This window comes from Symphalangus syndactylus, chromosome 18 (genome assembly GCF_028878055.3).
Source record: "Symphalangus syndactylus isolate Jambi chromosome 18, NHGRI_mSymSyn1-v2.1_pri, whole genome shotgun sequence".
Classification (NCBI taxonomy): domain Eukaryota; kingdom Metazoa; phylum Chordata; class Mammalia; order Primates; family Hylobatidae; genus Symphalangus; species Symphalangus syndactylus.
The window spans coordinates 91,491,655-91,504,079 of record NC_072440.2 but is presented as its reverse complement, the minus strand read 5'-3'; the positions used below and the strand labels follow the sequence as shown (position 1 = coordinate 91,504,079).

Genomic DNA, 12,425 nt, shown 5'->3' with positions numbered 1-12,425 from the left:
CCATTATTTTGTATGCCAGAAAACCAGTACCTTAGGACAATCTTGGACAGCAAATAATATATCTGTGCTGCCTATCCAAAGCCACTATAGCATACATTTGCAAACATAACCTCCAATGTGTACAACAGATGAGAGCAGAACTGTTCTAGCCGAACACAGGGGCTGGTCCAAGGCCCAGAGCCCTACTTAGCCTTCACAGAACTTTTGAGCTACTCAGATACAGAAAGTCACGAACCTAAAAGGTGGAGACTGGCAAGCAATTCTAACTCTTTGTATACCCTTGTAGCACGACAGTTAATAACCTAGTAGGTTGTCAATAAGTCCTTGATGATAATGAGTTGCCCTTTCACCCTCTCCAGAAACCACAGCTTCCTTTGGCCCTATGGTGGCCCTTTGGGCTAATGCCTCTAGATGGCACTATTCTCATTAGGTAGCAAAGAACCCAGACTCCAATTACTAAGTTATTAACTCAATAGCACACAAGCAGGCCAAGTAGTGATAAACATATTCAAAGTAAAGTTATAAATAATAAGATGTCAATTTAAAATAAGAATTAAAGCTGTTTCCTAAAAATTCAGACACATGATGATATTTTCTACTGGTTTTCCTTATCAGTGTTTATTGGTGAATATCTAGGGCAGTGGGTCTGAAAATGTGGTCCCAGGACCAGCAGCACCAATATTACCTGGGAACTTGTTAGAAACGCAAATTCTCAGGTCCCACCCCAGATCTACTAAATCAACAACTCAGAGGTAGCCACCTGTGTTTTAATAAACCCTCCAGGTGATTTTGATGCATGCCAAAGTTTGAGAACACCCGATCAAGGGTGATTCTCTGAGTCTGTTTTCAACTTTAAAAGTTGCCATTCATGGTCTCTTCAAATGTTCGCTTCTGTCTTTAGTATGACTTAAGATAGCTCACTTGATCATGACCATATCCTTTTAATGTGATGTTGACTTCAGTTTGCTGGTATTCTGTTGAGAATTTTTGCATGTATGTCCCTCAAGGATACTGACCTACACTTTTCTTGTTTTGTCCTTATTCAGCTTTGGTGGTTTAATTTCTTTAACAGATACAGTCTATTCCGATTATCTATTTTTCCTTGTGTGAGTTTTGGGAGGTTGTATCTTTCAACAAATTGGTCCATTTTAGCTAAGTTAAGTTTATTGTCCTTTTATTATCTAAGAGATCAGCAGCAATGAATCTTCTTTTCTTTCTGAATACTTGTAATTTGCGTCTTCTCTTTTTCCCCCCTTGGTTAGCCTGACTACGGGTTTATTAATTTTATTAGTCTTTTAAATAACTAGCTTTTGGTTTGTTGATTTTTTTCTAATAATTTCTTGTTTTCAACTTCATTGATTTGTGTTCCCATTTTTATCATCTTTTCTTCTCTTTGCTTTAGGCTTAAATTGTTCTTTCTCCAGTGTCCTAAAGGCAGAAAGTTAGGTAACTGACTTTAGATCTTCCTTCTTTTCTAATATATGCAGTCAATGCTATAAATTTCCTTCTAAGTACTAGTTTTGCTATATCATACAAATTTTTATAAGTTGTATTTTCACTTTTATTTTGTTCAAAGTATTTTTATGTTACTCTTGAGACTTCACTGACCCATGTGTTATTTAAAAGTGTGTTGTTTAACTTCTAAATATATTGGGATTTCATAGCTATGTTTCTGTTGTTGATTTCTAGTTTAATTCCACTGTGGTCTAAGAGCATATAATTTATACTCTTTTAAGTTTGTTAACGTATGTTTTATGGCCCAGAATGTAGTCTATCTTGGTGAATGCTCCATGTGTGCTTGAGAAGACTATGTTGTTAGATGAAGTAGTCTATAAATGTCAATTAAATAAAGTTGACTGAAGGTGCAATTCAGTTCAACTATATCTTTACTGTCTTTCTGTTTGCTGGATCTATTAATTACAGAAAAAGGATTGCTGACGTTTCCACTTAGAACAGTGCAGTCTATCAGTTTTGCCTCCTGCATTCTGACCTTTGTTGTTAGGTACATATTTGTTAAGGATTGTTATGTTTCCTTGAAGAACTGGTGCTATTATTATGTAATGCTCCTCTTTATCCCTGACATTTTCCTTTTTCTGAAGCCTGCTTTGTCTAAAATTAAAATAGCTACTCCAGCTTTCTTTTGACTAGTGCTACCATGGTATATCTCTGTATATCCCTTTACTTGCGACATATCTGTGTCTTTATATTTAAGTTTTTGTTTGTTTTAAAATGTTTGTTTGTTTTAAAGACAAGGTCTCACTCTGTCACCCAGACATGCAGTGGCATGATCTCGGCTCACTGCAGCCTCAACCTCCCGAGTTCAAGTGATCTGCCCACCTCAGCCTCGTGAGTAGGCTGAACCACAGGTGCAGGCCAGCACGCCTGACTAATTTTTGTATTTTTCTGTAGAGATGGAGTTTCACCATGTTGCCCAGGCTGGTCTCAAACTCTTGGGCTCAAGCAATCTGTTGACCTCGTCCTCCCAAAGTGCTGGAATTATGGGCGTGTATAACTGTGCCTGGTCCTAAAGTGGTTTCTTGTAGACAACATATAGTTGGATCTCCCCCTACCACTCCAACAATCTGTGTATTTTAATTGGTATATTTAGACCATTCACATTTAAAGTGATTACTGAGGCTGGGCATGGTGGCTCATGCCTGTAATCCTAGCATTTCAGGAGGCCAGGGCAGGTAGATCACTTGAGCCCAGGAGTTCAAGACCAGCCCAGGCAACATGGCAAAACCCTGTCCCTATAAAAAAATACAAAAATTAGCCAGGCATGCTGGCACACACTTGTGGTCTCAGCTACTCAGGAGGCTGAGGTGGGATGATCACTTAAGCCTGGGAGTTTCAGGCTACAGTTAGTCTCGATGGCACCACTGCACTCCAGCCTGGGTGACAGAGTGAGACTGTGTCTCTAAATAAATAAATAAAGTGATTACTGACATAGTTGAATTAATAGCTATCGTATTTATAAATGTTTCTTCTTTGTTATACTTGTTCTTTCTTTTTAAAATCCTACTCTATTCCTAGCTTTAATTGAGCATTTTAAATGATCTAACATTCTCTCTTCTTCTCATAATAATTATACTTACTAAAAAAATTTTTTTTTGGCTGGGCACAGTGGCTCATGCCTGTAATCCCAGCACTTTGGGAAGCTGAGGCGGGCAGACTGCTTGAGCCCAGGAGTTCCAAGACCAGCCTGCGCAATATGGTGAAACTCTGCATCTACTAAAAATCCAAAAATTAGCCAGGTGTAGTGGCATGCGTCTGTAGTCCCAGCTACTTGGGAGGCTGAGGTGGGAGGATCACCTGAGCCTGGCGGGTTGAGGCTGCAGTGGGCCAAGATTGTACCAATGTACTCCAGCCTGGGCGAGAGAGGGAGACCCTGCCTCAAAACAAACAAACAAACAAAACCAAGTTCATCTGAAGTAACACTATACCACTTCACCTTTAGTCCAGGTATGTTACAACTGAGTATTCCCAATTCCTCTCTTCCATCCCTTATAACATGATTGACATTCATTTCATTTACCCATGTTGTAATTACCCAACATACTGTTACTTTTATTACTTTGAATAAACAACTATCTACCAGATCAATTTGGAAGAAGAAAAATAAACTTTTTAAACCTTTATTCCTTCTCTCATGCTCTTCTTTATACAGATTTGAGTTTCTAATCTCTATCGCTTTCCCTTCCCCTAAAGAACTTCTTTTAATATTTCTTGCACAGAATGTTTCCAGCAACTAATTTCCTCAGCTGCTGTTGGTCTGAAAAAGTCTTTACTTCTCCTTTACTTCTGAAGGATGATTTCACTAGATAGAGAAATCCAGGTAAGTGTTATTTTTCATTCGACACTAAATATTTCACTCCATTCTCCTCTTTGTTGAATGGTTTCTGACAAGAAGTTCCCTGTAATTCTCATCTTCGTTCTTCTACAGGTAAGGTACTTTTTCCTCTGCCTATTTTCAAGATTTTGTCTTTGGTTTTCTGCAACTTAAGTATGACATATGTAGATGTTGAGCCTTAGTATTGACCCTGCTTAGTGTGCTCTGAGATTCCTAAACCTGTGTTTTGTCATCTGGCGTTAAGTACTTCAACTCTTATCTTCTCCATTTTCTCTTTCTTCTTGATCTGGTATTCCAATTATGCATATGTTACACCTTTTGAAATTGTCCCACAACTCTTGGATGTGCTGTACTTTCATAAATTATTTTTTTCTCTTTGCATTTCAGTTAGGAAAGTTTCTATTAACCTATTTTTCCAGCCCACTGATTCTTTCCTCAGCTGCATCCAGCCTGCTGGTGAGTCCATCAAAGGCATTTTTCATTTTTGTTACGGTGTTTTCTAATATTTCCTTTTGATTCTTTCTTAAGAGTTCCCTACTGACTGCTTGCATTACCCATCTGTTCTTGCATGCTACTTCTTCCATTAGAGTCCTCAACGTAGTAATCATGGTTACTTTAAATTCCCGATGTTTCTAAAACTGGTAGTTAGTATATATCTGACTTTGGTTCTGATGCTTGCTTTGTCTCTTCAGACTGTTTTTTCTTGCCTTTTACAATGCCTTCTAATTTTATTTTTTGCTTAAAGCTGGACATGATGTATTGAGTAATAGGAATGAGGTAAACAGATCTTTTATGTGAGGCTATATGTTAATGTGGCTAGAAGCTGGGCTATGCTTTTTTTGTTTGTTTGTTTTTTAAGATAGGGTCTCACTCTGTCGCCCAGGCTGGAGTGCTGTGGCACTATCTTGGCTCACTGCAACCTCTGCCTCCCGGGTTCAAGCAATTCTCCTGCCTCAACCTCCTGAGTAGCTGGGAGTACAGGCTTGCACCACCATGCCTGGCTAATTTTTGTATTTTTAGTAGAGATGGGGTTTCATCACGTTGGCCAGGCTGGTCAAGCACTCCTGACCTCAAGCGATCCGCTCGCCTCAGCCTCCCAAAGTGCTGGGATTACAGGCATGAGCCACCACGCCTGGCCAGGGCTATGCTTAATGTTTTCTGTAGCTACAGGTATCAGAAACTTCAGTTTCTTCTAATGTTCTTGTTTTTTTTTTCCTCCATTGCCTTTGGTTTTCCCTAAGAACTCCTTCTTAAATAGAGTTTGTGTCTTGTAGCTCCTATAGTTATAATGAACTATTATTAAGTAGAGGCCTGTAGACATGGTGGTAAAATGAGGAGGGAAGCATCCTATAATGTAATGATTAAACCTCAGTCTTTCAGTGGGCCTGAATGCCTGTGCTGTGATCTTCAAAAGTTTTTGTCATCTTTTTTTCTCCTCCAGCATGTGAGACAGGAAGGCTAGGGGAAGACAGAGTTGGCTAACTGCCCTTCCCCCAGGTTGGATAAAGCTCTGGAACTCTTTTTCCCTTGGAAAGTAAGCCATGTTATTGAGAATATTCTGGGCATACTGCAAAATGCTTACTTCTCTTCCACTCCTAACAAAAAACCATAGGGGACATTTCTCAAAGTTTCACAAAAGAATCTGATAAGGTTCCTAGAAGTAATACCTATGAAAGTGAAGAAGTCCCCCAAGAATAGGCTTGCAGAAGTTTGTTACTCTTAAAATAGTCTGTACTTTACCCCCAGCAATTCATCAAAATCACCATTTATGTATTCTACATAAATGGCACTACTGTCTTCTGCTTCAGATAAGCTGATCTTCATTGTATTTCCTTGTCTCTCCAGATTTTAGGTGACAATTTGTCCTGTGACCTCAATTCTCTGAAAGGTCTAAGAAAAATAATTTTTAGTTTTGTTCAACTTTTTTCTTTTCTTTTTTTCTTTCTTTTTTGAGACAGAGTCTCACTCTTTCAGCTAGGCTGGAGTGCAGTGGCACAATCTCGGCTCACTGCAACCTCTGCCTCCCAGATTCAAGCAATTCTCATGTCTCAGTCTCCCGAGTAGTTGGGATTACAGGCAAGCACCACCATGCCTGGATAATTTTTGTACTTTTAGTAGAGATGCAGTTTTGCCATGTTGGCCAAGCTGGTCTCAAATTCCTGGCCTTACGTGATCCACCTGCCTTGGCCTCCCAAAGTGCTGGGATTACAGGCATGAGACACCACACTCCGCCTCAGCATTTTTCTTATTGTGAGGAGAGAAGTGACAAATTCCAAGTTCTACATGTCAGAGCTGAAACTGGAAGTCCACTATTTATTTAAAAAAAAATTCTATGCTAAATATTTTCTTAATGTATAACATATGCCAAATACAAGTTTTGAACAGGTAATAAGCAAATAGATGTTGAAAAAAAATACCCTGAAAATCTAAATGTAACTACTTCACTAACATTTAAGATACATACTTCATCATGATATTGTCATGGGGAAAAAGCACTAAAAATATAGTCCCTGGTGCTGCTATTCCTAGATGCTTACTTCAGCCTAGAAAATATCTGAGCTATTACACAAAGTATTATTCATTGAAAAATCTCATCTCTTAGTGCCAAGGTGCTAACGTTAGGCTTTAGGTTGAAAATGTTTAAGCATAATTAAAACATTATGAAGTTTTAGTATTTCTTTTCAACCTTTAACTTCTAGGACACTGATTTTTTATTTTCTTATTCAGTTTTCCATACTAAATTGTTTAATAAGCACATATAACTTTTTAATATAAAAATACAATAAAGGAAGGTAATCCATTTAGAAAATAAATAGAAAATTACACAACATACTTCCTGCAGTGAAACAGTCAGCTGCAAAATACAAGGTTAACAATTAGATAAAACTAGATAAATTGATACTGTTTATCTGATGTGCAACATTTACACAAATTAATAACAGATTAGTAAACTAATGTTTTTCAGAAAGTATTCAGAAGAGTTCACATATGCAACCATATTTATTGCCACCATAATCAAATTTTAAAATAGAAACAAAAAATTGTATCTGATATGAGGATCATAGGCTGAGGTCAGAGAATACAATTAGAAATAAATATAATCAAAACTAGCCTTCAAAGAGTACAGGCTTTTGTATGTTCAACCTTGTACATCAATGTCTAAAATAATCATGCATATATAGTAATGAAGACTATAGATGTAAAATGTAACTTTATTGTAAAATATCTTTAAAACTGAGAAGCTTAATAAACACAAAAAGATGCTCATACCACCAGAGAGACGCACAAGAACCAGAAGCAAACTGGGCAATGAAGTCACAGCCACCTTGATCTCACCTCAAATTAACTAAAGGAAACTCCCTAGGACAAAACGCCCTTGAATGGAATGCCTAGAGAGCATTCCACATGTTACACCTTTTGAAATTGTCCCTCAACTCTTGAATATGCTGTACTTTTATAAAGTTATGTTTATGTTTTATAAACTTATATTTGTTATTTTTTCTCTCATTTTTTATTTTTTGGAACAGTGAACATGCCAGAATTCTCACAGATTTAAAGGAGGTAGCTTGCATCTGCATGGTATTACTTCTTCCATTTAGAAGCCTTCCAGCATGGAGTCCTGGCTCTTTCTCCAGCTCTCAAAGTCCCTCTCAAACTGGCCCTGCTTAGCAGTAACAACCCTACTAAATCTTGCTCCCTTCTGTGCTACTCCTTCTATTTGTTGTACCTCTGCACCCACCTCCATGCCCTAAATCCAAATCTTATTCAATTGTCAAAACCAATTGTAATGGTCTGAATGCTTATATGGCCCCCAAATCCATAGGTGAAACCCTATGCCCAAATGCTATTAAGAGGTGGAGGGGAGTCTTTGGGAAGTAATTAGGATTAGATGGGGTCATGAGGATAGAGCCCACTAGAGTCCCAAGAGAGCTTGCCTCCTCTGTCCACCATGAGAGGACAGCAAGAATGCCATCTGTGAATCGGGAAGTAGGTTTTCGTCAGACATGGAATCTGCCAGTGCAGACTGGACTGGACGTCCAGTCTCAAGAAACTATGAGAAATCATTTTTAAAAGCTACTTAGTCTATGGTATTTTGCTATAGCAGCCCAAACTGACTAAGACACACGCCTACTCCACAAAGTCTCTCCTTAACCCAAACTGTGTTTTCTCCTTTGTTTACCCGTTAGGTGTCTATATGATTAGCAGGCCACGGTTTATCCCTTAGTTATTCTCTAAATATGAGAGGAAAACCTTCTTTAAAGTAAAGATTTATAAAAGGGGTTCCCAACCCCTGTCTGTGGCCTGTCAGGAACCCGGCCACACAGATGAAGGTGTGCGATGGGCGAGTGAGCATTACCGCCTGAGCTCTGCCTCCTGTCAGATCAGCGGCAGCATTAAATTCTCATAGGAGTACCCTATTGTGAACTGTGCATGCAAGATCTAGGTTGCACACCTGATAATCTGAGGTGGAACAGTTTCATCCCGAAACCATCCACCCCTCCCCAGTCTGTGGAAAAACTGTTTTCCATAAAACTGGTTCCCAGGTGCCAAAATGGTTGGGGACTGCTTTTTCCCTACCATTCCTGCTAGAACAACCCTGGAAAAATAATACATGATCAAAAAACACACAGTTGATTACTAATTGGTAAACAAAGAAGACAAGTCATAGATTGTTTTATCTACCCATATTCTTACAGAAAATTACCTGAAGAGTTAAAATGTCTCTAAAAATCCTAAGTTTACCGAAATATGGCACCATGGGCCTAATGCCACAAGCAGAAGTTTCCACTGGTGTAACTCTTAACCTTAGCAGGCTTGCTAGAAACATGACCCTCCACTCACTGTAAAGGAAAGTAGATATTAACACGGACATACCCTCTGATGTTGTAAGAATCTTCTTGTCTTTGGGAGCCAACGCATGCCCAGCATGACTGATAGTCCAAACTGGAAAGCGTCTGTTTGTCAAAGAGTATAAAGCCTTTGCAAATGGCACATAAAAGGCAGAAAAACCTGGGTTACCTAAAAAAAGAAACACAGACCTTAGATTAATCAAAGTAATAAACAGGCATAAGATGACACGCAGGCTAGAAAAGATGGGTCTGTTTCTTTTCACACTTTCCTCTGAATTCTTCAGAGAACCCAAGAGAGATTATCTTCAAACATCCCTTAAAATCACAGCAGTACCCTATTTAAACACCCTTCAGTGTCTTCCAGATAAAGTCATCTGGAAAAAGTCTAAAATCAGTAATACTGCATATAAGGCACTTCAAGATTTGGTCATGCTCAGTTAACAAGGCGCATGAAAACCAGAAAAACAAGACAGCCAAAATAGTGTAAGAAGCATGCACAGGGAGAGCTTTAAGGAGTCTACTGTTTCCTTGTCACTTATCACTCGCACTTATAATTGTAAACAGGTGTACTGCTTGATCTTTTGGGGAAACAAACGTCTACAAGTACATGTAGATTTTTCTTATGTGTGTACAGAAGTTATTTTTGACATGAGTTTGCTATAAAGAAACAGAATAAATAAATGATCTTTTTAAAAACATTCAATCTGATAGATCTGTAGGGGGAAATTACAACGAAATGGGATTTTCATCTTGTAATCATCATCTATATAAAGTCTTCACAGCTACTAGTCCATTTCCATCAATATCTATTTCTCTGATCAGTTTATCTATTTCTTCATGTTGTTAGGTTTTCTGGTCTCTGCAATTACATGACATGGTTCTGGAGCCTGATGTAAATAACCATTGTCATCCTTGTCAAATTTCACTGATTTCTACTCCATTTTTATATCTTTCAGTTTGCTAGATAAGCAATGTAGTAAAGTGGTTAAGAGCATAGACTCTGGAGCCAGACTATCTGGGTTGGAATCTTGGCTTTGCCACTTACCAACTGTGTGAGCTTTGGCCAAGCTATTTAACCTCCCTGTGCCTTGGTTTCCTCATCCACAAAATGTGTAATAACGGTACTACCTCATTTGAAGACTAAGTGAATCAATATATGTAAAGCACTGTAACACTGCCTGAAACATAGAAAGTATTATATAAATGTTAGGTATTCAAACTTGTACAACAACGTCTAGCTATAATGGTAATATACAACGGCTGTAGCATCCATATTATTTTGCTTCTGTTGCATTCTGACCTAGTGACCCAAGTTCCAAATTCCTTTTGGTGATGGTGCTTTTGGCTTCTTTGTCAAATAGGATGAAAACTTCCTCAAATGCAGAAATATATTCTTTGGTCAGTTTACTGGCCACTGTATAGCTAAGGAAGAAAGAAGGGAGGAAGGGCATACCAGCACAGGGGCCATTAACATCTATGGAAGCTGTGGGTGGCACTGTTTCATGTTTTATGCATTTAAGTCTTCAGTAAGTTTAGAATATTTTTTAGTATAAAATACTAAGTAGCAATCTAACTTTTTTCCAAGTGACTGGCCAATTGTTCCAAGACCATTTATTATATAATCCATTCTTTCTGCATTGATTTGAAATATCTTCAGACCCAATACTAGCTTTTTACATTCACTTGCTAATTGCGATACCAAATAATTCAGTTTATTTTTCCCTTTCTCCTCTGCCAGGACCATACTGTCTTAATTACTACATTTTTTTTTTAAATGTTAACCAGTAGGGCAAATCCCTTCCCTTTATTTTTCTTTTTCTAAATTTTCTAGGCTGGTCTCATAAACTTTAGAGTTATTTTCACTAGTTTCAATTCTTAAAAATCTCTTTGGGATTGTGACTAAAATTTCATCTCATTAATATATTACTTTACAAAAATTTTATATTTTTATATTACTGAGTATAACCTTCTAGGAATATGTTATACCCCATATTCACATGTCTTACGTTGCTCATAGGTTTCTTCATATGGCTAGAAAATAATAATAGCTAATATTTTTAGGTACTATAACTTACTACATGCCAGGCAGTGTTTAGGTGCTTTACATATATTATTTAATTATCATATGAGGTAGCACTATCATTACTTCCATTTTATGGATGAGGAAACTGAGTACAGAGAGGTTAAATAACTTAGCCAACATCACATATATGGTAAGTGCTAAATAAATATTTGATGACTGAAAGTATATGCAAAAGAAAATCATAATACTGAATTTTTAAAAAACATCAGTAATCTGGTGTAGGATCTTCTGCCTTCCTTGTTTTAGTTAGTCTTACAATATCTCTATAAAGTAGTTGGTATTTTCATGAGAAATAACAAATGGATAGCCACTTGCACAAAACCTGGCACATGGTAGGGGCTGAATAAATGGCAGCTATTAATACTACAGCTATTATAACAATTAAAAACTGGTGTAACATTAAGGAGACACCAAAGATAACCCCATGATTTAGATGTAAGTTACAATGACAGGATATACAAAAAACAGGGAGTACTAGATAATGGATACTTAATGCATGCAGGCATTAAAACCTAGATGATGGGTTGACAGGTGCAGCAAACCACCATGGCACATGTATACCTATGTAACAAACCTGCACATTCTGCACATGTATCCCAGAACTTAACGTATTTTTTTTAAATGAAGAAGAATAAATAAATAAATAAAACAAAGTTTTCTCCCTATCTCTGGGATTAAGTCTGAGTTCTTAAGCTTTCTGATCCACAATTTTATCATCATCAAGTAAATGATGATGCCAATTACTTATGTTCATTCATTCTATTCAGAATTACAGCTTCTTTTAGCCCTCAATTATTTATTGAGCACTTACTGTATGAAAGTCACTATGTCAGGCAAAAGACAGATGAGGGCCTTTTTGGAATTTATGTACTAGTGGGAGAATATACAACACATAACTAAATAGGTGAGATAAAGAGTGTGAGAACTCCTATAAAAGGAATAAATAGGGTCACATGTGATAGAGAAGGGAAGAGAATAGAGTGAGAAAAAGGTCTGAGGAGGTGACATTTAGCTAAGACCCCAAAATGGCAAGAAATAAGCCTTGTGAAAATTTGAGGGAAGAGAATAAATACTAAGGAGGGAGAAGGCCCTCAAGAAATAAAGATCTTAGCTCTTGAAGAGCTAATTCAAAGGCCCTTGAGAAATAAAGATCTTAGCTCTTGAAGAAATGGAAGACAGTCCATAATCCTTGGTTCCTCCCTTTGCATCTAATCTATCAGTGTGGCTAAAGCATAATGAGAGATATCAAATCTTGTATGAGATCAGGTTGAAGAGGAAGAGAAATACAATCATGTGATACCTTTTGGGCCATGATTAAGTAATTTGGCTTTTAATCTAAGTAACATTAAAAGAGATTGAGCAGGGTTAAGGCATAATCAGATTTAAATTAAAAAAAAATTTTCTATCTTAGAAGAGTAATTAGGAAAAATACGAAAATTTTCATAGCAATACATTTAGCAACTTAGATAAAATAGACAAACTTCTAGAAAGACAGAAACTATCAAAGTTCACTCAAGAAGAAACAGATAATCTAAAAAGCCCTAAATTGATTGGATTAATTGGAATTTAAGTTAAAAATCTTTCCACAAAGAAAATCCAGGCCTACACAGCTTCGCTGGTGAATTTTATCAAACATTAAAGG

General features: G+C 37.3%; 1 protein-coding gene across 6 annotated transcripts in view; it reads right to left on the bottom strand.

Moving 5' to 3' along the window:
- The window catches only part of LDAH (lipid droplet associated hydrolase), a 132,240-nt gene that overhangs the window by 98,130 nt on the left and 21,685 nt on the right, over positions 1-12,425 (bottom strand). For 4 of the 6 annotated variants that reach the window (XM_055251519.2, XM_063622768.1, XM_063622770.1 and 1 more), the window contains one exon: positions 8,726-8,869. The exons of the other annotated variants lie outside the window; for them this stretch is intronic. In XM_055251519.2, the coding sequence (XP_055107494.1) occupies positions 8,726-8,869 (144 nt within the window). The remainder of the gene's footprint in view (positions 1-8,725; positions 8,870-12,425) is intronic. 6 annotated transcript variants of the gene reach the window in all.